Here is a 27,135-nt window from a genome sequence, read left to right as displayed (position 1 = left end):
GCGATGGCCGACGTCAATTTTCCCATGTTGGTAAATTCTGTGTTTTGATGTTGTGGGCGCTGAGTGCGTGTTAAGTTGATGACTTCAGCACCACACCCTGGTTGGGGTTGGTGAAAGGGCCTTTCAGTGTGGAGTTTGCATGTGAGCTACCTTAAAAACATACAACAGTCCTGGGCTCTACTGCCCCCTCTGGCCAACCGGGGCACCAGATGGGGTGGGGAGGATCTGGCCGGAATAACGTGATCCTTCAACGCGCTACGTCCGGCCAGAGAAACCCCACCCTGTCTGGTGAAAAGAAGCTGCTGCTCACTCCTCAGTTTAAGGAGGAGACCTGAGCTCAGTGCAGGACCTGGTAGAGGGAGCAATGCCCAGGAGTGACTTACGTAGAAAAAAAGATTGATCAGGTGTTGTGGGTGATGTTGAAGAAATGGGTTTTGAGATGACTTTTGAAAGACGGCAGTGAATCAGAGCTATGGATGGCCAGGGGGGCGGAGTTCCAGAGAGTAGGGCAGCAATGGCAAAGGCTTTGTCCCCTATGGAGTGGTATTTGGTCCTGGTGATGGGGGTGAGCGTGTTGGCATCAGTGGAGTGTGTTAGATGGGGGTGCATGGGGCAATGGAAGAGATCTGTCAGGTATGAAGAGACAAGGTTGTTTAGGGCTTTGTAGGTGGTGAGGGGGATCTTGAAATGCAGCAGAGTTTTGAACATATTGAAGTTTTTGTAGAGCAGTGGAGGGGAGACCGTACGGGATGCTGTTGCAGTAGTCGAGTCTGGAGGTGGTGAAGGCAGGAATTAGTGTTTCAGCAGTGAGAAGTGAGTGGGTCAAAGGCGTGCTATGTTCCGGAGGGGGAAGAAGGATGTTTAGGTTTGACTTGAAGGAGGGTGCAGGGTCCATGTAGATGCCAAGGTTTCTGACCAGGGAGGAGGGAGTGACAGAGTGAGAAGTTCTGGGAGGGTGGATTTTGGGCCAAAGATTATTATTTCAGTTTTATTGCTGTTAAGTTTGAGGAAGTTGTGGTTGATCCAGGTTTTTATGTCGGTGAGTTAGTTGGTGAGGGTGGAGAGAATAGTGCGAGAGATGGTTTTGGTGGTGATGTAGATTTGAGTGTCATCGGCATAGCAGTGAAAGTGAAATCCATGGTGGCGGATGATGAGACCAAGTGGGAGCATGTAGAGGAGGAAGAGGGTGGGGCCAAGCACTGAGCCTTGGGGGACTCCATGTGAGACAGAGGTGGTGTGGGATTGTTTATTGGGATATAGTGAGATCTTTCAGACGGGTATGAGTTAAACCAGGAGAGGGCGGAGTCACTGACTGTGTTTCCAGCATCAATAACCCTTTTAAAACCTGAATATTGGCAATAACCCGAATTTGCACGGCCATGTAAACACCAATAACCCCTTTGAATAACCAGAATTTGCTCATATTCAGGTTTTTAAAACCCCAATATGAGCCCTGGGTTACTCCTTTTAAAACCGAATATTGGGTCATGTAAACACCAAACGGAATATCCCCATCAAACGGAACAGGAATTTGTTTTCTGCACATGCTCTGTTCACAAGGAATCCTGGTCTTTTGAGTCCAGGAAGTTCTTATAAACACGGAGAAACACAAGACCAGGAGGAGACTAATCACTTCATAAATGTAATGAAGGATATGAACATTTCTGCATTTGTAGACGGTAGAAAGTACCGGGATAGAAGATTTACAAGAAGGTGAGAGAAAAGTTGCGTGAAGCAGCATTTGTTTTGAATTTGGATACAGGAAGAAGAAGCAGAAATGACGGGAATTGCGTCATGATGTTCTCCGTGCGTCGCTGGTTTGATCCAGATATCCTGAATGATTAATAACCATGTAAACGGAATATTCAGAATGTTTCAGTAACCGGAATATTAGCAATAACCAGAATTTTGACTGCATGTAAACGTAGTCATTGATGCTTATGGATTTTAGGCGGCTGAGGAGAATGGAGTGGTTGATGGTATTTAAGGCAGCATTGAGGAGAAGAATGGTGAGGGAACCGACAGTATTTGTGCTTGTGAAAGTTAAACCGAGTTAAACCGCAAGACAAGATGTCACACTATTGTTTGTGTCTGTGGATGACGTAAAACCAAAACAGGGTGTCTTTGCCTGAGATCGGTAGGCCTGTGTATATGTGTGCATGTGTGTTTTGTGCAGGTTAGTGGGAGATTGTGCAGTTATTCCTGGCATAGGAACAGTCTGTGACTCACAGATAATGGTTCTCAGTAGAGTGAGTGGGCTGTGAGTGTATTTGTGTGTTTGTGTGTAACCACAGCTAAAGCTCACCAATATATGAGTGTGTGTGTGAAAAAAGAACACAATAGCTATCTAGGTTAGGGAACACTGTCATACTATTCAATCAGTATTCCAACACACACGGCTCTGCACCCTGAGCACCTATGGGAGCTGCCTGCCTTCAGTAAGTTAGCCTGCTGCTGCGTTCTGCTGCATCTGGGTGGGGACGGAGCGTCAGAGATGGGAAAAGGTGGTTTGGGGATTTCAATAAGAATTAAGTTAAGGGGTATTATGAAAAAAGCTCCCCGTGTAGCAAGGGTGGGCTACATCAGGCACTGAGGATGCTGTTGGTAAAATATCTCATCATTGGGGATAAAAAAATAAAATAAAAAAAATTGTCCACTCAAAAACGCTCCAACAAATAATGTTTTAACTTAACTCTGAGCATACAGAACTGTCTCAGAAAATTAGAATATTGTGATTTTCTGTAATGCAATTACAAAAACAAAAATGTCATACATTCTGGATTCATTACAAATCAACTGAAATATTGTAAGCCTTTTATTATTTTAATATTGCTGATCAGGTTTACAGCTTAAGAAAACTAAAATATCCTATCTCAAAAAATTAGAATATTCTGGGAATCTTAAACTGTAAACCATAATCAGCAATATTAAAATAATAAAAGGCTTGCAATATTTCAGTTGATTTGTAATGAATCCAGAATGTATGACATTTTTGTTTTTTTAATTGCATTACAGAAAATAAAGAACTTTATCAAAATTCAAATTTTCTGAGACAGTCCTGTAACATTGATTATGATACAGACCAAAAATGCAACTTGACAACCAAATTGAACATTGGTTTACCTGCTGCTTACATTCAGAAGATGGTAAAACCACAGTTTTGAGTTTGTGAATGTTTTTTTACAGGAGAAAAGATACAGCCTACAGCTGTATTGTGTTCAGTAGGGATGGGAATGGAGAACCGGTTCTTGTTGAGAACCGGTTCCCAGTGTTTCAATTCCTTGGAATCGTTTGCCTTTTTCCCCAAACGATTCCCTTATCGATTCCAGTGGGCGCGAATGACGTCACCAAGCACATAGCGCACCGTGCGCATTCGTGCCCAGCAGGAAAACACGGGGACAAAGCGGCATAAACGCTGGAAAGTTTGGTTACATTTTACCAAAAAGGATGACAACAGGGCGACAATTCTTGCAATGTGGACATTTCAACAGAAGGGGGAAACTGTTAGGACTCGGCCGGGTGATCCGCTGGGAGCGCGGAGTCAGCCGGCGTGTGGTAAGGCTGATTTATGGTTCTGCGTTACACCAACGCAGAGCCTACGGCGTAGGGTACGCGGCAACACGCACCGTACGGCGCGCGTCGCCGCGTACCTTACGCCGTAGGCTCTGCGTCGATTTAACGCGGAACCATAATTCATGCTTTTCATGCCGACGGACAGCTCTCCTGACACAGCTGCAGCTCGTCAGCTCATCTATGGAGAAGTTAAAGAGCTTCTACCACTAACTCTACCACTAAAGAATATCAGGCCAGAATAGATGAATGTCACCAGCAGGGACTAAGTTTGTGGTGTTGAACATGTTACTGGACATTCTTGTGTAATTGCTACAAAATAATTTGTTGTTTTTCGTTAATTTCTACAGAAGAATATTTATTTTATTATTATTATTTTATATTAAATACATATTTTACTGTATATTACAAATTATTTTGTGGGGACCCCCTGGCACCATCGAGGAGCCTAAGGCTGGGGGCATCTTAGACCTCACTTATATTTTTTTTGTTCAAAGATATAAAAGTTTTATATCTTTGAACAAAAAAGATTGGAGAAACAAAGACATTGAAACAAAGAAACAATTTTAGTATCAACTTTGTTTTATTAAAACAAAGTTGATACTAAAATTGTTTCTTTTTAGTATTTTAGTATCAACTTTGTTTTATTAAAACAAAGTTGATACTAAAATTGTTTTTTCTCCTTTTTTCCAAATGAGAATCGATAAGAGAATCGATAAAGAATGGAATCGATAAGCAGAATCGATAAGAGAATCGGAATCGAAAAAATCTTATCAATTCCCATCCCTATTTCAGCAAGTTTTTCTTTTCGTCTTAAATGTTTGACTGTTGTTGTCAAGGGCACATTTCTTTTCCCCCCAAACCATGTCATTAAATATTTCATTTATTTACATTTAAGTGTTTTCGTAAAAGTTTGACTTGAAAAGCTAAGAAGTAAAAAGATTGAATATCAGCTTTGGCATCTGCACACTTACTTTTTACGATTTCCGACGTGCCTTTGTTTGTTGTGGATTGTCCTGAAACCTGAAACGCTGCGTGACTCCTCTGACACCCATCTTTGTCTTTATGCCTCTGCTTGGTGACTGCAGAGCTGAAAACCAAATCAACAAATGAGCAGACAAGTAAATAAGACAGAGAAAATAAGGGACTAAGGAGTAGAAGATAGAAAGGTTTCGTCAGCCTCTTCCCTCTGTTGCTATGACAGCAGGTTGTGTTGGCATGCGTTGGAGTTGGCGCTGCCCTCACCTCTGGCATCAGGGCACCCAGGGGAGAGTGTGCACGGTGTGTGCCTTTGCCTGCTTTCTGCTCAAATATGTTTTCGATGCTTCAGAACATCTTCCTCAAATTTACCAAATGAGGTGAAATGGGGTAAATTTCAGTTTGACTGTTTTTCTATTTTACTCTTTTATTTTGAACTTGTAAACCAATCCTGTTTGGCTTTCCCTCAGGTTAATAGAGAGAGACTATGCCAAAAAAAGGGCTTTGCTCTGCCAAACAATGCATCTTTACATTCTAGTATGCACACAGGTACGTGGATCTGCATATTTGTGCATTTGTGTCTCGCAGCTGTGTCTGTGTTTGAGTATAAGTGTGTGTGTGTGCGTCCATGGATTAGGGGTGTGTAGGTGAGCATGCACATGTGTGCACGTCGGCCAAGGGACTTCTCTCCCTCCCCGGCCAGACGGAGCTCTCACCACTGGACAGATGGCCAACAACCTCCCTTTCCCCTCCGTCATCCCTTCATCTCTCACTCCATCACCGTGTTCCTCTCCTGCAAACCCACTGAGCACCCAATCACCTCAGCTACAAGTCCCCCACCTCCCAGCATCCCCCACCTCCCAATAAACCTCCCCAAAATACATCACAGCTGAAAAGAGCTTTTGTCTCACTGTCGTTAACATAAACTCATAAACTATGTTTTTTCCACTTGTTTTTTACTTTAGTCTATTTCATAAGGATGTACAAATATTGAATTTCTTTTTAGTATTACCGGTATGTATTGTCACTTTTTATTTGTGTGTTTGTCTGGGAATAATCCCCTTCTCTAAAAGGAATAATGGTACTTTCAACAAATGTTGTTCATCCCGTTTTTTTTCCTTTCTCCTTTTTACCTCAGTGACGACGTTTACATGCAGTCAAAATTCAGGTTATTGCTAATATTCCGGTTACTGAAACATTGGGAATATTCCATTACATGGTAATTAATCATTTGGGATATCTGGATCAAACCAGCGACGCACGGAGAACGTGATGCAATTCCCGTCATTTCTGCTTCTTCTTCCTGTGTCAAAATTCAAAACAAATGCTGCTTCGCGCAACTTTTCTCTCACCTTCTTGTAAATCTTCTATCCCGGTACTTTGTACCGTCTACAAATGCAGAAATGTTCATATCCTTCATTACATTTATGAAGTGATTAGTCTCCTCCTGGTCTTGGTTTCTCCGTGTTTATAAGAACTTCCTGGACTCAAAAGACCAGGATTCCTTGTGAACAGAGCATGCACAGAAAACAAATTCCTGTTCCGTTTGATGGGGATATTCCGTTTGGCGTTTACATGACCCAATATTCAGGTTTTAAAAGGAGTAACCCAGGGCTCATATTGGAGTTTTAAAAACCTGAATATGAGCAAATCCGGGTTATTCAAAGGGGTTATTGGTGTTTACATGGCCGTGCAAATTCAGGTTATTTCCAATATTCGGGTTTTAAAAGGGTTTTTGATGCTGGAAACACAGTCCCTGATTCATTGGTTGTGTAGAGAATTGTCAGGTAGAAAATAAATGAGGGCTCAAAAGGAAAACTTATTGGTTGACCAAAGGGAACATTGGAGCGCCAGGACAAAAAAGTCTAAGTAAAATGCTGTGAAAATATAGAATGCAGCAAATAAAAAAAGAAGCAAATGAGCAGAAACTGGCGTTGCTGTTTATGACAAGAAGTTAGCTGAAGGAAACAGGCTTTCCAAGACAGAAAATACAAACATAAACCATTAATAGCAGTTCAACAAAAGACAACAGGGTTACAGTGGGCTGAAGAGTCATGGACTACGGATGATTGGACAGTGATATTCTGTGATAAATCTGTATTGGGCATCAGCTTGCATGTCAGATAACAGTAGCAGGGGAGATGGCAGCTATCAACTCTACAGCAAGAAACAAAAGTAGATTTGGTGAGGAAGTTTGCGCTAACAACAACACATACCATCACAACCAATTGACACGAAGCACACAAGGTACTCGTCACCTTCGTCACTTCAAATCCATTCACTTATGGCGCTTTTCCACTAGTACCTACTCATCTCTGCTCGCCTCCACTCAACTCAGCCTGGTTTATTTTCCATAATAATTCAGCACCAGGACCAGAAGTAGGAGGTTGGAATGAAGCTGCTGTGACGTATTTGATTGTGTATCTAAATGGAGAAGATAACAACACTAAAGATGTAGAACCTGGAGGAGATGATAGATGTGCTGCTGGGTCTGTGGCTTGTGTTCCATATCAAGTTAAAAGATGAGAGTGAGAGAAGCTTCAAGCGATGACGCTTTTTTTTGTTCCTGGTAGATCTGGTCGTTCCTTATCACCCGTCTAGATCCCTTTTTAATTCTCTCCTCAGCACCAGGTTTATGAACCTCTGCACCTCAGAGTTGGACCATGAAACAGACTTTTGCTGCCATTGCTGGTCGAATAAAATCAACAAGAAGCCGTGAGTCGCTCTTTCGCTGATTTCCACATCCTGACTCAGGCCCCGTTTCCACGTAGCAAAAACGTTTGTGTTTTCCTGCGTTTTGGCCGTTCGTTTACACGAAAACGAAGTTCAGTCACCAAAAATGACCATTTCTGAAAACTCCGGCCAAAGTGGAGATTTTCAAAACCTCCGTCTTCATGTTTGCTTGTAAACGGAGAGAAACTGACATTTAGGCTTCAGAACGTCACATTATGAGACAGAAACGTCACCAGCGTCATGAGTGACACCTGTGTTTACAATTTGTTTGTAACCGTGAATATTTTCTTGTATTTGACTTGTTTTATATTCTAAACTCACACTTAAAAGTAACTCCACTTCTCTGTCACTCCAAACCAAAGACTCTGGTTCATCTTGGAAGTAACTGGAAGTTACTCGTGTCATTTGTTGATGTTTTTTTCCAGGATTCTGATTGGCTAGCATGACTTTATCTTCTCGTTACACTGCCCCCTGTAGGTTTGGCTGCTCATAGCACCTTAACAGATATTTATGTGGGTTCCTGGAAATGATGGGATTTTTCAAAACGTAGAGGGGGAAATATCCGTTTTTGTAAATACCCGGCTACGTGTAAACGTGGCATCAGACGTCTGACTCCAACCCCCCGACCAATCGGTGGCCTGTAGTGTGATGATGTCAGATTACACTAGTACCTACTCAGCCCGACTGGACTGGCCTACTAGTGTAAAAGCACCATAAGCCGACTGCATGCTCATTAGCACAGGACGGCTCCGTGTTGGTTAGCTGGTTTAGACCATTAGCTCTGGAAAACTGCCCCTAGTTTGCTCTGTGTTTCCTGCCAGCTAGTGTACTTACTGTCTTTACTACATTTACACTCAATAATGTGGACAACAAACAGTCCAGATCCCCATCCCAAAGAAAATTTATGGTGGGAATTGTGGACAATGAAGTGGAGGCTTGTAAAATTGTCAACTGCAGTATGAGATAGTTGCAGCCTGATTTATGTCAAATTTGGTTTTCATTAGAGAACGCCATAAAAGAAAGCTGACAAGAGGTCCCACAAACTGGTAATTGGGACTTCTTTGGTTCATGGTTACATAATTCCATAAAGTCTGTTCATCTTTTTGTGGTATATTTTACAAAGCCAGAATTTTCAACTGTAAAGTGTTTGATTTACTTGTTTAGAAAAATAAATGAATAAAAAAGTTGAATGATTATCCTCCAAAAGTAGGGAATAATTTTTTTCATTTTGCCATAAGTTTTAATTCCAGTGCAGCTGTTTATTTTCTAGACAGACTGTAGTGGCTTCTAAACTAAATATTTTACCATCTGGTGCATTTTGGATGTTACAAAGGATTCCCTCCGACTGAACAACAGCCATGGATGTGTTTGCTCCGTTTATGGCTGTGATGTGGAAACAACAACACATCACTTAGTTAGCAGAGTATGAGCCTTTTACAGGAACTTTGATGTTCATTCAAAGTAATGGCCTCATAACCTTCTGAATTGACCAATATTTATAATGTAGAAGCAAACTTTATTTAGCTTATTTATAAAATATATTAAGTATGTTGTAAGCCCCAGTCCGCTAGTAGCCTTTCCTTTCCTTTCCTTTCCTTTCCTTTGCTCTCCTTTGCTTTCCTTTCCTTTCCTTTCCTTTCCTTTCCTTTCCTTTCCTTTCCTTTCCTTTCCTTTCCTTTCCTTTCCTTTCCTTTCCTTTCCTTTCCTTTCCTTTCCTTTGCTCTCCTTTCCTTTCCTTTCCTTTAGATTAGAATAGATTCCTCATTTACTAACAGTTAATAAATGAGGAATAGTTTGTCCCAATAACATAAACTATTAACTGATTCTCAACAAGTCATTAGTAAGTAATTTACTCATGATCTATTACTAATTTATAAGGTATAGTTTTAAATCATTATCATACAGTGAACAAGTCATTTATAACTCGTTAACTAACAGCTTGTAAGTTATCTATAGGCTATCTATAAGGCACAGTTAAAATCCTTAACAAACTGTTACCGTATTTTCCGCACTATAAAAAGCCTAAAAGCCTTTTTTTTTTTTAAACCGGCAGTGCGCCTTATATATGATCATTACGGTAATGTCTGTTACTGTAGTCAGGGGGATTGTGGGTAATGTAGTCGGGGGGGTTGTGGGTAATGTAGTCAGGGGGATTGTGGGTAATGTAGTCAGGGGGATTGTGGGTAATGTAGTTGGTGTCGCCGGAGTAACGGCGCTAAAAACGTCAGGAATCGTCACAGACGTTCAAACAACAGCAGCGACGCTGACTCACATCATGGAGACTTTGACGAGAGGGAGCAAAGCTGGTTTTTATTTTGTTAATAAAGTTTGACATACGGTACTTTTCTTCTTGTTTTTTTTTTGCATTTGCTGTAGGATTTTGTAGCATTTCCTGTAGCGCAGCTCCATCAGGTAGATACGTAACTCAATCCCAGCCACTATAGTCGGTATTTTACCAGATATTTAGTGCGCCTTATAGTGTGCCTTATATATGGAAACAGTTTTAAAATTCATAATTCATTGAAGGTGCGCCTTATAGTGCGGTACACCTCATAGTGCGGAAAATACGGTAACTGTTATTTAGCAAGTCATTTATAACTCATTCACTATCAGTTTATTAATGACCTATTAACTATCTATAAGGCATCATCATGAATCCTTAACAGACTGTTAACAAATACTTCACAAGTCATTAATAGCTTATTAATTAACTGTTTACTAATGATCTATTAACTAGTTAATGGATAGTTATTATAAAGTGTTACTGAGAAAACAAAAAAAACCCTATTATTAATGAGAAAATGCACACATCAGTTCAGACCAGATATTGATTGATAGTCTGAAGTAAATGCAACGGATAGCTTTTTGTTGATGCAATAGTGAGTGATTGAAGATGGAAGTGCTCAATAGAAAGCTTCTCTTAGCCGATCAGCTACCAAGCATGCAGCTGCTGATCATAAACCCTCCCTGCCTGTTGTGTTTCCCCAGAAGTCCCTGCGTCGGACAGAGAGCTGGAGCCTAAAGAAGGCCAGCCGGCCGGCGGGGAGGACGGAGAGCAGGAGGAGCCGGACGAGCGCGACGACAGAGAGCACGATGACGACCTGGACGACGAGTCCATCTTCACCTGTGACAACTGTCAGCAGGACTTTGACTGTCTGGCTGAGCTCAGTGAACACAGAACCAACCACTGCCCGGCCGGTAAGACCCCTTACCCTTCTGCATACTGTATTTGACCTTTTTCTTTAGTAAAATCACAAGTACAGAGCTGCTAATTGTCCAGCATCCTTGGGATTTCCTGAAAAGGACGGCTCTGACTCTGTAAAACCTTATCAATCAGTCCCTAATTGCAACTCTGTGTTTTCTTGAATGCATGAGCAGACCAGTTGTTAACAAACAGCTGGTGTTTAAGTGGAGAGGCTGATATGGTTTCAGCTGAAACCCCTTCAGTTACATCATGTAGATTTACCAGCGTTCCAGTTTCCTGGGTGAGAGAAACCGCTCCTGTTTCTAAATACCTATAGCTATTGGAATCAGTAATACCCATATGTTCCAGAGGGACTCACACAAAGGCCGTTATTAGTACTGGTGTAATTAATGGAGTGGCTGAAAGGAACGCAGCAGGGGCATCTGGTTCCTACAGATTAATCCAAACGCTCCCTTAACAAGCCAGCGCACACGAGGCAGCGCTCTCCTCCTGGCATGTGAGGGTGTGAGTGTTTACTTTTGATAGAGGGATGAAGAGGTGGGGAGGGGGAGAGCTGGCTTTGTTTAAACTGGTAAAGATAGTGTTTCTAGAGACTGTGAAATGTAGATGGTGGGACCCCTGCCTCACCCAACCTCTCATTCACCCAACCCCAGCAGCATTCACACGCCTCTCTGGTCCTACACAAGTGTTGGGGACACGCAGGAATTCAGGAAGTGTGCGTTTCTGTTCACGGGTCAATGATGTGACGCCTATATTTTCTGAGAAAACAGATTTTTTTTCATTCAAAAAAGGTTTAAATGGATAAAACAAATACCAGATATATGACCTGATTTCTGAACTGTCTTGGAGTGTATAAGATTGCAACACATTTGTATTTATATTTCCATCATAATATACAAACAAAGTTTGACTGATGATCCATTTTATGAAATATCATGTGGCGCGACCATTAAAAAACAACCATTTTTGTATAATACTGAAAACTTGTAAAAAAAAAAAAAAGATGTCAAGATATTAAGGAAATGAATTTATTTTAATATGAGTCATGGTTGCACCACATGACCTTTTTTAAGGCTAGTGCCAATTCATCTTGACAAAAATCTCTGAAATCAATCAATTTAAAATGTTTATATGAATTTATGTGTACACAGCATTCTTAATGTTTGAACTACTGCAATAGATATTCTTATTTTTAATTATTTTAAAATTGACCTGTTGAAAATCCTTATTGGTCATTGACCCGTATCTTCATGAGATGGTCTGCAGTTAAAGAGTTGCAGACAATGTCAAGAGAGTTGTTGGAATGACAAATACTAAAGACTGATTGTCTATCCAGCATGACCAGGAGCGGTGCTTGGATCGCTCTAATCCACTGCAAACCTAACGTTTCAGTCGCTGTGTGTTTATACGTCAGAGAGAGAGCAGCATTAGGGGGAGGTTGGAACAGGCTAAGAAGTTGGGTTGTAGCTGGAGACCGATGACTTTAACTGGATTATTCTTCAGCTTGACTGTCTTGGACGAGTTATCAGCTGATCGGATTCTGAGAAACGGTTTGTTTTCTCGTCAATGATATTCCAGATTCTGTATAATTACTGATGTTTGGTCTGGTACCACTTATATATAAAGAATGTTGCGATTTGAAGAGAAAACAAAAAACCCCTACTACTAAAGAGAAAATGCACAATTTAAACATCAGTTCATTGACCAGATATTGATTTGATAGTTGGAAGTAAATGCAACGGATATTTTTTTCTTTTTGATGCAAGCTTGACTCTCTTGGACGAGTTATCGGCTGATCGGACTCTGAGAAACGCGGTTTGTTTTTCTCGTCAGTAAACGCATCCTGGCACAGAACTGATGCATTTATGGGGGAAAGAAGGCTTGTAATCTGCTGCCGTTTTGGAGAACGTGTCAAAGTTATTCAATGGTCAGTGTTTTTATGTTCAGTTTCAACAAAAAACACAAGAATCTGAATGGACAGGTCAGGGCTTTAAAACCTGAACTGGAATCAGCCAACAAAATAGAGAAGCTCGTCTTCTAAAACGGGGGTCGGCATCCCGCGGCTCATTAGCGCCGCCCTAGTGGCTCCTGGAGCTTTTCCAAAAATCTTTGACCTTTTTTTTCCTTTTTTCTTCTTCTTTTTCCCCGAAATTTCAACTTTTTTCTCGACATTTCAACTTTTTTCTCAACATTTCGACTTTTTTCTCGACATTTCGACTTTTTTCTCGAATTGCATAATGAAAAAAAAAATCTTCCCCCAGTTCTAACTAATATAGAAACATGCAGCATGTGTTGTCTTCATTCTAAGGCTTATACAAGACTTTTCATTTTTTGCGGCTCCAGACATATTTGTTTTTTGTGTTTTTGGTCCAATATGGTTCTAAAACAATTTGGGTTGCCGACGGCTGTTCTAAGAAGTGCTGAATGAGAGTTTGTGAGTATGTCTTGTTGTAAAAAGGCTTAAAGCAACTAGGAAGACGAGAACAGCACTGAATAAAAGCTGTGTGTGTGTGTTTCTCCCCAAGATAATCAGCTAATGCTCTATGTTTATGGGGCTTGTCCTCCACCTGATAGGCAGAGCTGCTTCTATTGAAGGAGGGGTTTAAAGCTACAGAAACTTGGCAGAAGATATGATGCAATACACAACACGATAGCTAGTCTTTTCAAAAGGAGAAACCCAGTAACGTATCGAGTTCTTCTCCCGGCCCTGGTGTAAGCATGCACACATGGCTTTACTTATCCATGATGTGTCACAATCACGCATCCACCGCGCTCGCTCGGAGAGCATCCCCAGCCAAGAGTGCAGCGCTGCTGTCAGAGCACAGGATGTGGCCTCTGATTCCAGCAGAGCAGTCTGTAGGGGCTGCATGTTGCTGAGCCGGGTGAGAGGGAACACGGGAGAAATGAAATGATAAAACATGTTTTTCCCTGGAGAAAGAGAGGTTGAGATTGCAGAGCAATCAGCCGGCTCTGCAGGGTCTGTGTGCCGGCATGCAGGATGTTGTGGTACCGGTGCGTGCATGCATGCATACATGCACACATGCAGTACTGGAGTTGAGGGGGGATGAGGGGGGATGAGGGGGGATGGCATCCCCCCTGAAATAAAAACGGTCCCAATCATCCCCCCTGAAATAAAAACGGTCCAAATCATCCCCCCTAAAATAAAAACGGTCCAAATCATCCCCCCTGAAATAAAAACGGTCCAAATCATCCCCCCTGAAATAAAAACGGTCCAAATCATCCCCCCTGAAATAAAAACGGTCCAAATCATCCCCCTGTAAAACTGCCATCCCTCCTTTCCATCCCTTATGTCATTTCATCAATGAATGTGGTTTTACTGCTATTTCAACATTTACAGTCATCACCAGAAAAATAACACCAGAAAAATAACTTATTTGACAATTTTCACCTGTTTCAAGTAAATTTTCACTTGAAATAAGTAGAAAAATCTGCCAGTGGGACAAGATTTATCTTCTTATTACAAGCAAAAAAATCTTGTTCCTCTGGCAGATTTTTCTACTTATATTAATTGAAAATCAACTTGAAACAGGTGAAAATTGTTGTTTTTTCCAGTGATGAGTCTTGTTTTAAGTGTAATGAGATTTTTTTACTAAAATGAGACATTTTAACTAGAAATAAGACAAATATTCTTGTTAAGATTGTGAGTTTTTGCAGTGATCCATGTTACTTATCCTGTGAAGGACAGAGTCATATTGATAAGTTCAGAAAAGTGTTTTTTATTGTTGTGTTTTGATGTATTTGATGTAAGCCCAGTGGATATTTAAAGCTTACAGAAGGCTGCATTTAACTGCTGCTATGTCATTCCTGCAGTATTTCTGCAGCTGTTTTGGTCACTGCTATTATTTGTAATATATTATATTATTTGTAATCAGCACAAATTATCTGTCCCCATATGATAAAATCCACCATCCCCACTGATATTTTTATTACAACTCCAGTACTGGATACATGGTTGTGCATGTGAGAGTTATAGACTATAGAGGAGAGGCTGGGACAACTGCTCTGGTAATTATTGAGTAGAAGGCTAAATGAAAACACACTGAATAAAGAATCCTCTTAGATTCTCTGGGGACGCCCCCAAAAACACACCGACTACTCGGGATAAACAAACGTCGCTCCGGATCTGCATAAGAGGGTTGAATGTCTTCATGCTGAATGCTTCGTGCATGCTGCAGTTTGACGTGTTTGTCCCTGGACAGAAACCAAACTTTCTAACTTTTGCTATCTTGGCAAAACATGACAGATGGGGCAAACTTGCAGGATGTAACGAGCTCCGGTATCGTCTTGCAGTTGGCTTACGTCAAGGACTTTTTCAGTTACTAGAAACTCTGAGAATAATCACTGATGTCGCCCTCAGACATGAGGAAACATGGTTCTAAAAATAATCTCAGACAAAATCATTATATTACACGCAGAAATGAATAAGGTTTTTTTTGTATCCCTCTTGTCTTGATGTACTGTAGATAAAATGGAATGTAAAGATAACTTACCCTCAAGGTAATTCTGGGCATAATTGTAGATATTCTGTGGGAATGAACCCTCCCAGAGTCTAGTTATAGTGCACTGAAAGGGCTCATGATTGTAGAAATGAAGCAAAAGCTACGGTGGCCGAGACCCGCCATTGCTGAAAATAAAAGTAACGCTGCAAACAGAAACAAACCCCGCTGCAAATAAAATAAAAAAACCACGCAAATAAAAAAGCCACAACGGAAGTGAATTACCGGGGACTATTTTTGCCGATGCACCGGTGTTGCACATTAAAAATTACACGTAGCGACGTTGAACACTAACCTTTTCATGTATTTTCTCGTTCGTTGTTCTTATTATTCCTCGCTCTTCTTATTTCTTCTTTTTCAATTACGTCCTCTTTGTCTTCTCCTTCTCCTCTCACGTAAAAAAACACCGGTGCATCAGCAAAAATAGTCCCCGGTAATTCACTTATGGCTTTTTTATTTGCGTCGTTTTTTTTTTATTTGCAGCGTTTCTTTTATTTGCAGCGGCGTTTGTTTTTATTTTCAGCATTTATTTTATGTGCAAAGCGTTTATTTTATTTGCAGCTGCGTTTATTTTTATTTGCAGCGTTTCTTTAATTTTCCGCAATGGCGGGTCTCGGCCACCGTAAAAAGCTCCCACCTGCGCCACGTTTCAGTCGTAGAGGTCTGGACTTTACAGAAGCTACGCTTTTGCTGTTGCACAGATGATCTGGCATATGAATGGTGAACAATTTGGTTCACAGAGGAATTCAGTCAAGTAAGAGACTCCAGGGGTCTTCACTACTGAAGGATATGAACATTTCTGCATTTGTAGACGGTAGAAAGTACCGGGATAGAAGATTTACAAGAAGGTGAGAGAAAAGTTGCGCGAAGCAGCATTTGTTTTGAATTTGGATACAGGAAGAAGAAGCAGAAATGACGGTAATTGCGTCATCACGTTCTCCGTGCATCGCTGGTTTGATCCAGATATCCCAAATGATTAATTACCATGTAAACGGAATATTCCCAATGTTTCAGTAACCGGAATATTAGCAATAACCTGAATTTTGACTGCATGTAAACGTAGTCACTAAGTGAAAGCCATAACTTTGATTCCATGGTAGATCCATGTTCTCAGCTTTGTCAGTGATGGTTATTGGATGTATCTAGTGTGATGTGAGTCCCCGGTGGGGACTAGGGAGCAGTGATAGGCGGTGTGGAGTCCTCTTTAGGAGAAGAGCTGGTATCTGTAAAGATAACCGTTCCCCTGTAGCGAATGGGCCGGGGTTAGCAGCTAGCTGCTGCCGGAGCGCTGAATGGGTCCCAGGTGCGGGAGTGAAGCACCGAGTAATTCAGTGCCACTCCAGCAGAAGGCTGTTAAGAGGCGTCATTAATCTGAGTGTAAATTGGACAAACACACACACACACACACACACACACACACACACAGGGGCACAGATCAATGACACATAAATGTGTGTACACCCACTCCAACACGCACATGCCCACAGACCCCACACATCTGCTGAATATAACACACATTAATGTACAGGAGCCTGATCACTGGGCTGTGTGTGTGTGTGTGTGTGTGTGTGTGTGTGTGTGTGTGTGTGTGTGTGTGTGTGTGTGTGTGTGTGTGTGTGTGTGTGTGTGTGTGTGTGTGTGTGTGTGTGTGTGTGTGTGTGTGTGTGTGTGTGTGTGTGTGTGTGTGTGTGTGTGTGTGTGTGTGTGTGTGTGTGTGTGTGTGTGTTACATGCCTCTTTTCCATTGTTATTTTATCCTCTGCAACTTCCATCTACAACTGGGTTTGAACTGTGGAGAAATACTACGTAGGTTTGTGACAGTGAAGTCACTCGTTTCAGTTTGTAATTATTTATGCGGTTTTTGGGTTTTGATTTCATGTTTTCGTTAAGCTTCAAGCTTCAGTTTTGTGTTTAATTTGTCAGATTGTCGATCCCACTTGAGGCAAAGTTCATCCAGTATAACCGATGTATCCCGACTTAATCACTCCAAATTGATCTCATGATGATCCCGTGATGATCAGAGGCAACACTGTTATGCTCCTTCATCCTCAATATCTCCTCTTTAGTCTGACTGGATCTGGGATATTATTCCGTGCGCTAATTTGGAAATATGAACCAGATGCTGCAACATGTGAACCACTTTTCCATTATCGTTGTTTTTCATTTTGGCAGATGTTAAAAAGTCACAGAATTACAAGCAGATATCCGTTAAGCAGCACAGAGTGGAAAATAATAAAAAAAAAAGGCAGGTATGAAATGAATGAAAAAAATCTTAAGATACGAAGAAAAGACCAGTGGAACGGCAACAGGCTGCCACCGGTGCAGTATCTTCTTCTAGACGGTAGGGATGGGTGATATTTTACCATTCACCTTATACCGTCAAAAAATTCCCCACGGTAAGAATTTGTCATTTCGCGATAAAAACGATACATTCCCGTTGATGACGTTTTTATGTAAAGTTGATTTATGGTTCTGTGTTAAATCCACGCACAACGTGAAGGAAGGAAGGAAGGAAGGAAGGAAGGAAGGAAGGAAGGAAGGAAGGAAGGAAGGAAGGAAGGAAGGAAGGAAGGAAGGAAGGAAGGAAGGAAGGAAGGAAGGAAGGAAGGAAGGAAGGAAGGAAGGAAGGAAGGAAGGAAGGAAGGAAGGAAGGAAGGAAGGAAGGAAGGAAGGAAGGAAGGAAGGAAGGAAGGAAGGAAGGAAGGAAGGAAGGAAGGAAGGAAGGAAGGAAGGAAGGAAGGAAGGAAGGAAGGAAGGAAGGAAGGAAGGAAAAGTTTCCCCTCATAAACTGCTCTCTTCATGATGATCGTACTGTAGTACTGTACTGTAGTACTGTACTGTAGAACTGTAGTGTAGTGAGCAGTGTGTGACGCGTGTCTGCTGCTCTCACTGCGTTTGAGAGGATATCGCTGTGAGAGAGACAGACTGAGAGGGAGAGTCAGGGGAGTGGTGATGGGTCTCAGTAGGAGTCAGAATGTGGAGCAAAGCTCCCCGAGGAGGAGGGGAGGGGAGGGGAGGGGAGAGGAGGGGAGGGGAGAGGAGAGGAGAGGAGAGGAGAGAGGAGAGGAGAGGAGAGGAGAAGAGAAGAGAAGGGGAGAAGAACCTCTACGGATCAAATGGAGAACATTCTCTGGCCCTACTATGGCACATGAACACACACACACACACACACACACACACACACACACACACACACACACACACACACACACACACACACCAGGCTGGGTCAGTGTGAAGTGTTTAGAGATTAAAACTGCTACGAAGGCCGTGTGTTTGTGCATCCATTGGCCATTTAGTTGAACGTTAAAAGCTGCCAGGCGTGCACACACACCTCCACGCTCAGCGTCCACACACACCTCCACGCTCAGCGTCCACACACACCTCCACGCTCAGCGTTCACACACACCTCCACGCTCAGCGTCCACACACACGTGCGCTGGGTTTGAACCAGAGAGGATGAGAGAGAGTAAAAGATGTCTGCAGAAGTGACTGGAAGAGGACAAGGGAAGGAGTGTGCCAGGTAAATGATGAGAGATAGTAAAAGATGTCTGCAGAAACGACTGGAAGAGGACAGGGGAAGGTGTGTGCCAGGTAAAGGAGGGAGCTGTCAGTCAAGGCGGGGGGTTGGAAGCTGCCGCTGTCAGTGACAAATAGCAAATCATTAACCCAGCTAGCGGCTTCTTAGTGCGGGTGGAAAGTGGCATGTGTGTGTGTGTGTGTGTGTGTGTGCGCTCATGTAGGAGGAGAGGTGTGTGTGAGGTGTAGGTAGAGTCGTGTCCCGGCTCAGAGCTGGGGGGGATGCAGGGGTACGAGGAGTCCAAACTAGGCCTGTGTTGAAAAATCAATTTTCCGATTCTAAATTGATTCTCATATTGATTCCTCAAAATCGATTCCTATGTTTAAAGATCAATTTTTTTTTCATCATTACATTCTAACTTTTGTTATTTTTTTGTTTATGCCCAAAAAAGGAATGTTTTGTTGGACAAAAGAATAACTGATCCCATATTTTTGCCTTTAAATATCTCGGCCCGGCCCCCGTCAACTGGATGGCCGGTGGGGGAGCGTGGGCGTCCTTCCAGGGCCGGCTCTGCTGGTCCTGCTTCCTGGCTTCGGCCTCTGCTCCCCCTCCTTCCCCCCCTACACGATTCATACGCACATAGGAGAAGGGGCCGGGGGGCCGGGTCGTGGGGGGCATTGTCCCGCGTGGCCCGGCACTCCCCCCCTTATGGTTTTAACAGCACTGTAGACACTGCACATTCAGCACTTAATAAATACATTTGATAAGGACATTTAGTTCGGGAGGGGGGGTCGGTGTCAAATTGATACCTGGTCCTCCCCCTCCCTGTTTTTATGGCATTCATCACATGCACTTAACACCAGGGTTGGGAGGGGGGCCCACAACACCCGCGTTTCCTCGCCGGCCTGGGATAGGTGGGTCGCGATGCCCGGGCCTGGCGGGGCTCGCCGTGCAGCCTGGGGTGCCTTCTGGCGGTGCTGGACCCCCCCGGGGAGGGGGTAACGGTGCTGGACCCCCTCGGGGAGGGGGAAACGGTGCTGGACCCTCCCGGGGAGGGAAACGCTGCTGGACCCCCCCGGGGAGGGGGAAACGGTGCTGGACCCCCTCGGGGAGGGGGAAACGCTGCTGGACCCCCCCCGGGGAGGGGGAAACGGTGCGTGAATGTGCGTCTGTGTCGGTGAGAATGCAAGTGGCTGTGGAGGCCGATGCGTGAGCCGCACATCCTTCCACAGGTGGGGCAGGGGAGCCCGGACGCACACACACACACACACACACACCTAGCCACATACATACACACGTTTACACGCACACATACAGCTACTTAAGTCATATTCACATATACACACACACATACACACACATAGCCACACACACATACACAGCCACACAAACATATACATACACACACACGTATACATATACATACACACACACACATACACACACACATAGTCATATACATACACGCACACACACACACATACAGTAGACATACACACTGGCTTGTTCACCTGCATGCTTGCTCTGTAGTTTTTGAAGTTAGTTAGCGGTAGCTTAGCTCAGACCGTATTCGTATCTCGAGATTTGGGTCGATTGCTGCTTGTGTTTTGGTCGGCTCCGTGTCGGTTTTGTCGGTTTTGTGTTTTGTTTGTGGTTTTTGTTGCAGATTTCCAGTGCTTGACATGTGCCTCCGTGTGTTCCTGCTTCCTGGATTGGCAGTGGATGTCAACCCCCCCCAACACCCCCCCCCCCCCACCCCAAAAAAAAAAAAAAAAAAAATCACTGGGTTTGTATGTGTATGCATATATATATATATATATATATGTATGTATACTAAATATAGTAATAATGCACATATGTACGCCTCAGGTTTCTACCGGCATGGCATCAACCATTAATATGTGTGCAGACAAGGTGAAAAAAAAATATAATAATTGAATAAATTGTCTATATTTCATTACTGTTTATAGTGTTTTGGGGTTACATGGAAAAAATTAAAAGGGAACGTGTTAAAAAATAGAACTGATTTCATACGTTTCCTCCCTGGATCTGTTTGATAATTCTGCCCCACGATGTTTCCTAAAGCAGTTCTATCAGCATTCTGGGAGCTGGTTGGTCCTTACAGCTTCATTAGCTGCAATACTTGCTGTTGAATCTCAATATAAGTATTCATACGTTGCATAACTACACAGTCATATCATTCATGCAACAGCTCAAAAAACTGTTTTAATAACACTAACCCAAATCAATATCGGAATCGAATCAAATCTTGATAATCAATTCTGTATCTTAAGAATCGGAATCAAATCGATTCTTGACATTTGAATGGATCCGGGGCCCTGGTCCAAACCTAGAGAGCTGGTGAGAGGAGGTGAAGAGCGAGAGGACTCGGTGATGGAGGGGCATCTGTTTGTGCACGCCTGGGCCCTTGGGTGACTGGTTTGGCCCCGCGGGACCGCTGCCCCACCGCTAAGCTCTCTCCGTCTGCTGCAACCCGCTGTCACTAACACACACACACACACACACACACACACACACTCACACTCACACTCACACACACACACACACACACACACACACACTCACACACACACACACACACACACACACACACACACACACACTCACACTCACACACACGGGGCCGTGTCTGTCGTCAGGATGGCAGCTGAGTCCTGCGAGGCCCAGACTCTTATTAAAACCACAGATCAGTCTCTAGCAGAGAGCTGGGGGGGATCTGAAGAACATTTACACACCGCTCCTGCACCTCCTGTTGATGGACAACACAAGTATCAGCTCTGTTCCTTCATTATGTTAGGGGTGGAACGGTACACTAATCTCACGATACAATATTATAGCAGTATTTTTTTAACAACCTTGAATGAGGAACATATGACTGGAAGAAATGGTCTTTTATTTGAAAAACACAAAATACAAAACAATGCTGTGCGTTTGCCCTATTGTTACAGTTTGTAATGCTTTATAACTGTTTAAGTTTTAAAGAGAAAGCCAGGCCAACCATTTTCCACAAACTGAACTAAAAGTAAATGTCAGGTTTGCATTATGCATCTTCAGTTTCATACAAGTACAAATATTTAGCCACAAACTGAATAGTTTCTCTCATGTATGACTTGACTGAAATTTAACAACTCCAATTAAATAAATAAATACAAGTAAATAAATAAACTATGAAAAGTCCCAAACTCAAAGTGTTTGAGCCAGAGCTCAGAGCTTCACCTGCTCCAGCCAGAGGCCGTAAGGTGAACCCCGGTATCGTTTCATCCTCCCACCGTCGGGGACGACACAATCTTTACATGATAAAAACATTGATTCATGCTCACCTTATAAGTAAAAGTTCGGAGCTCAAAACCCCCCAAGAGTCACGTGATCGGGACCGAAACGGTACTAGTTTCTTCTGAGCGGAGTCAGATTTTGGTCCGCGGGTCGAGGTCGTCAGGTGATCCTGCTGCACCAATAGGATGTTACTAGTAAACACAATATATTAATATTAATAACCCAATACCAGCTACAGTTTGTCACGACACGTATCCTGACGTTTTTGTATCGCGATTTTCGTGGCACGATATATTGTTACACCCCTATCTTATGTTCTATGACTACGTTTACATGCAGTCAAAATTCAGTTATTGCTAATATTCCGGTTACTGAAACATTCAGAATATTCCGTTTACATGGTAATTAATCATTCGGGATATCTGGGTCAAACCAGCGACGCACGGAGAACGTGATGACGCAATTCCGTTTGGCGTTTACATGACCGAATATTCAGGTTTTAAAAGGAGTAACCCAGGGCTCATATTGGGGTTTTTAAAAACGGAACGGAACGGAATATGAGCAAATTCAGGTTATTCAAAGGGAATATTGGTGTTTACATGGCCGTGCAAATTCAGGTTATTTCCAATATTGGGGTTTTAAAAGGGTTATTGATAAATGGAAACGCAGTCACTGCTTTGGTTTGTTATTTTCCTGCTGGCTTCCATCCTCCTTGCTCCCCCTCTCCTGCCCTCCATCGCCATGTGCCCCTCTTCCCCTCCTCCCCATCCCTTCCCTCCCTCTGTGTGTCTGTACCCGGGGGTGGCCCGAAGATTCCTGCGCTAAGCCCTTGGCATACATACAAGTGTACACACACACACACACACACACACACACACACACACACACACACACACACACAGGCACAGCTGGCCGCCGCTCAGGTTTTCCAGGGAGAGAGCAGGAGCCGGCACCAGAGGATAGGGGGAAGGAGCAGAAGACGGGGAGGAGGAGGGAGGGGACGGCATGCGGAGAGGGAGGGATGGAGAGACAGAGAGGGAGAGGGAGGGATGGAGAGACGGAGAGGGAGAGGGAGGGATGGAGAGACGGAGAGGGAGGGATGGAGAGACGGAGCAGGGTTGTTGTGAAGTCATTTTTCATCACAGGGTTCATTTTTCACTGCAGACTTCTCCCAGTCTCTACATCGCTCTACTTCTCTTTATCTGTCCTCTTCTCCTCCCGTTCCCCTCCCTTGATCCCGCTTTGTCTCTCTTTATCTTCCCTTTTTTCCTTCCAACCCCCCCCCCCCTTCTCCCTATTTTCTTTCCCTTGCCACTCTCTTCTTTCCTTTTTCTCCCTCTTGCCTAAACTCTTCTCTCTCCCCCATCTCCATCTCTCCCTCCGTCTCTCCAGCCCTAGTTTCTTCTTTATGAAATATGGATGGGAGCAGTTTTGGGCGCTTGGGTTTGCAGTTGGAGGGAGGGATGGAACTTGGGAGCTGGCAAGGGAACGAGAGAGGGAGAAACAGTGAGAGAAGAGAGAGAGAAGGAGGGAGGGATGGAGCTCATGTCTCAGCAGACATGCCTTGTGCATGCACCTAAACACCTCACTGAGCAATCTGTCAACATGTCAGCAACACATGTTTGGTTAAAAAAAAGAAGAAGAAAAAAGAGGGAGAGTGTTTGGAAGGGGAGAAGAGAGGTAACCCCCCCCACCCCCCCCTCCGGTGGGAGTAATGGCTCCCACCAGGACTCTGGAAATGCTTTGAATTCAGCAGATTTCTATTGCAGGGTCCTCCCCGGGGGCGTCTTTTTACAATGCCTGCATCTTAGAAAGTTGAGCCCGAGGACCCCTGGGGCCGTCCTTTCATAATGCCTGAAAATGTAGGGTTATATTGTGTGCTCTTCCCCATGGGGCTTTTATTAATACCTGCATTCACTGCCGCTGGAAATGACACAGGCGGCGCTGCCGGGGCCGGGCCCGCTCCAGGAAGGGAGAAAGACTCTGCAGGGACGTTTTCTCTCTCTTCTCCCCCATCTTTCCCCCGTCCTCCCTCCCTCCACCTCGCCCTCCTCCTTCTCCTCCCACTTTGACTCTCTTCCACTTTTACTTAGTTAATGCAAGAGTGAAAAAGAAGAATTTGCCAAAGGACACAGGGAGACGTTGTGTGTGTGCGTGTTGGCACCGGCAACCTCCTCGTATTCAGCCCTGCTCCGCTCAGAGGAAAAGAAACACTTGATTAAAAATGGAACTTCCTTGTTCCCTTTTTTCTCTCCCTCATCTTTTCCCTTTTCATGTGAATGTGGGTAATTGTTGCTGAGAGTAAATATTTGTGTTTGTGTTGTAGAATGTGTGTGTGTGTGTGTGTGTGTGTGTGTGTGTGTGTGTGTGTGTGTGTGTGTGTGTGTGTGTGTGTGTGTGTGTGTGTGTGTGTGTGTGTGTGTGTGTGTGTGTGTGTGTGTGTGTGTGTGTGTGTGTGTGTGTGTGTGTGTGTGTGTGTGTGTGTGTGTGTGTGTGTGTGTGTGTGTGTTGAAGAGAGGATATTAGGTCCATAGTTGCAGTGTTTAATTATTCTCACTGTGTACGACAAACGGAGGCCGTAGCCTCGACTGCAGTTCCAAACACTCATCAGATTCTGCTGTCTTGCATATCTGTGTTTGTGTGTATCGTTCAGCTATTTACACAGCAGCAAGATCGTAGAAATGTATATTTACTTATCCCGGAGAATTGTCAAATTGCTTTAATTCACCGTTCGAATTGTTACAGATTACTTTCTAATACTGGATTTGACCTGGTCTTTGTACGTTTTGACCGTATAGAAACGTAATTATTACCATTGTAAGAATGAGATGAACCTGATGGATCTACTGCCCTTACTTTTTAACAACTTATGCTTTTTATTATTTTACCTCTTTTCTTATCATTTTATTTTTATTTACTGTTTAATTGTTTGTTTGTCTTTAATGTTGATGAAAAGCACGTTGAATTACCTTGTGTTGAATTGTGCTAGACAAATAAACAAACTTGCTTGTTCACCTGTAGATTGGTAGCTGTGATGCAAGAATTGCTCACGGTTTGTGTTTCAACTGCTCATCAGTAAAGATGCTTTTTTTTATCTCGGATAGAGAGCAGAGACAATTTTAGGATTTGCTTTTCAAGATGATTCAGAAATCACCAAGCTGAGATAAAAATGGAGCCGTATTTGATTTCAACTCCAGCAACATTTTCCAGGAAGTAAGATCTCTGAAGGAATCCCCTAAAAGACGTGAGGTGTGAGGGAGGGCCCGGGGGACCTGTTTTATCCACAAAAAGGAAGGTCATTCTTCAGTAGCTCTCAGCATTTCTGATTTGGTGATTTTATTTCTGCTTCTCATTCATGTCCCGTCAGTACAACTGGTTTATAGTGGGAATAGCTCTAAACGCTTGTAAAACGGACATTTGTGCAGATGTAGTCAGCTGATCAGAGGAATTCATGACTTTCTTCAGAGGAAAGAACATTAATTTCTGTCTCACATCAGCATTTCTAAAGCATAAGCATCCGAAGCCTAGTAGAAATGTGTAACATTGGAAGATTTGGATTATTATTACTGTTATTATGAATAATTCTTATTATCTGGGTAATACTTGTAGGCAGCTGCATGACCAGCGTGAGTCAGGGAGGAGCAAAGCCTCAGGTCATATTCTGGTAAACTGATGATATCATGCTGATGGATCTTTTCAAAGTTATTTGTTGCCAACTATTGAATATGGTTTGATGGTTTTTCTCTCTTGTCAAAGCTTATCTTTGTAGAAGCAGCCTGCGTGGTGTCTAATGGACAACCAAGCACACCACTCGCAGGACTGGGATCAATTGCTTTTCTCCAAAACAGTTTTTGAGTATCAAACTGCTTGATATGCTGGCAGGAGATACTGGAAAGAAACCATGGAGGAAATGAAACGAGGACAGAATCGGCTCTTAAGGCTGGCTGCTTTATCACTTCCAGTGTGAGGAAATGAGTTGTAAGTTGAACTCCTTCACTATCCAATAGGTGATCAAAGAATCAGCTAAAACATCATGTATTTTCATTTTTTGTGCCATGTGAGTGTGAATCTTCTCTTTTATCTCTAACCCCACAAGGGTCACACAAGGCAAGGCAGGTTTATTTATACAGCACAATTCAACACAAAGTGCTTTACATCAACATTCAAAGCAGCAAGACACAATTAAACAGTAAATAACAAATAAAATGAAGTAAAACGATAAGAAAAGAGGTAAAATAATAAAAAGCTCAAGTTGTTAAAAAGTAAGCAGGTTCATCTCATTCTTACAATGGCAAGAATTACGTTTCTATACTGTCAAAACGTACAAAGACCGGGTTAAATACAGTATTACAAAAGTAACATATTAATACTAGTATTATAATGAGATTCAACAGCAAGTATTGCAGCTAATGATGCTGTAAGGACCAATCAGCTCCCAGAATGCTGATAGAACTGCTTTAGGAAACATCGTGGGTCAGAATTACCAAACAGATCCAGGGAGGAAACAGAGACGGAGGAAATCAGTTTTATTTTTTAACACAATCCGTTTTAATTTTTTCCATGTAACTGAAACAGTATATAAAGTAATGAAATATAGACAATTTATGCAATTATAACTGAAAACTCTAATGTTTTCATACCTTTGAACATATTTAAAGGCAAAAACATGGCACCAGTTATTCTTGTGTCCAACAAAACATTCCTTTTTTTTGGGCATAAACACAAAAATTCCAAAAGTTGTAATGTAATGATGAAAAAAAAAAAAAAAAAGATCTTAACAGCCTGTCCTAACTGCATGCGAGCGTCCTACTATCGCGTCGCACTGCGTGGCATCGGACGCTCTCTGGCCACACTGAAAGCATTATGGGCCCCCACGTTCTTTTGACGCACCGAACTGTGCGCGTCGCCGCGTACCCTGCGCCATAGGCTACACCGTAGGCTACGCCGTAGGCTACGCCGTAGGCTACGCCGTAGGCTACGCCGTAGGCTACGCCGTAGGCTACACCGTAGGCTACGCCGTAGGCTACACCGTAGGCTACGCCGTAGGCTACGCCGTAGGCTACACCGTAGGCTACGCCGTAGGCTATGCCGTAGGCTACGCTGAACCATAAATCAGCCTTTATTCACTGCACTACCCGGCCGCGCGCTCCTAAAAGAAACTCCTAAAATAACTCTTAAAAGAGTAAAGAGACAAGTAAAAGACGGGTGAGTACTTGTAATCTTCCTACGTTTGTACTTTCTAAACAGAAAACAAGCTTGATATTGTGATATTTAAATGTTCTTCTATTTTCTTCCTGTCGCTGGCGTTGAAAGCCTGTT

General features: G+C 43.0%; 1 protein-coding gene across 1 annotated transcript in view; it reads left to right on the top strand.

The window, feature by feature from the left end:
- Positions 1-27,135, top strand: part of znf423 (zinc finger protein 423) — a 260,684-nt gene that overhangs the window by 54,501 nt on the left and 179,048 nt on the right. Inside the window, exon 3 of the mRNA XM_061722329.1 lies at positions 10,270-10,479. Coding sequence (XP_061578313.1) covers positions 10,270-10,479 — 210 coding nt within the window. The remainder of the gene's footprint in view (positions 1-10,269; positions 10,480-27,135) is intronic.

The sequence above is a fragment of the Cololabis saira genome, chromosome 5 (assembly GCF_033807715.1).
Source record: "Cololabis saira isolate AMF1-May2022 chromosome 5, fColSai1.1, whole genome shotgun sequence".
Taxonomy (NCBI): domain Eukaryota; kingdom Metazoa; phylum Chordata; class Actinopteri; order Beloniformes; family Belonidae; genus Cololabis; species Cololabis saira.
This window is presented reverse-complemented; position numbering and strand designations above follow the sequence as displayed.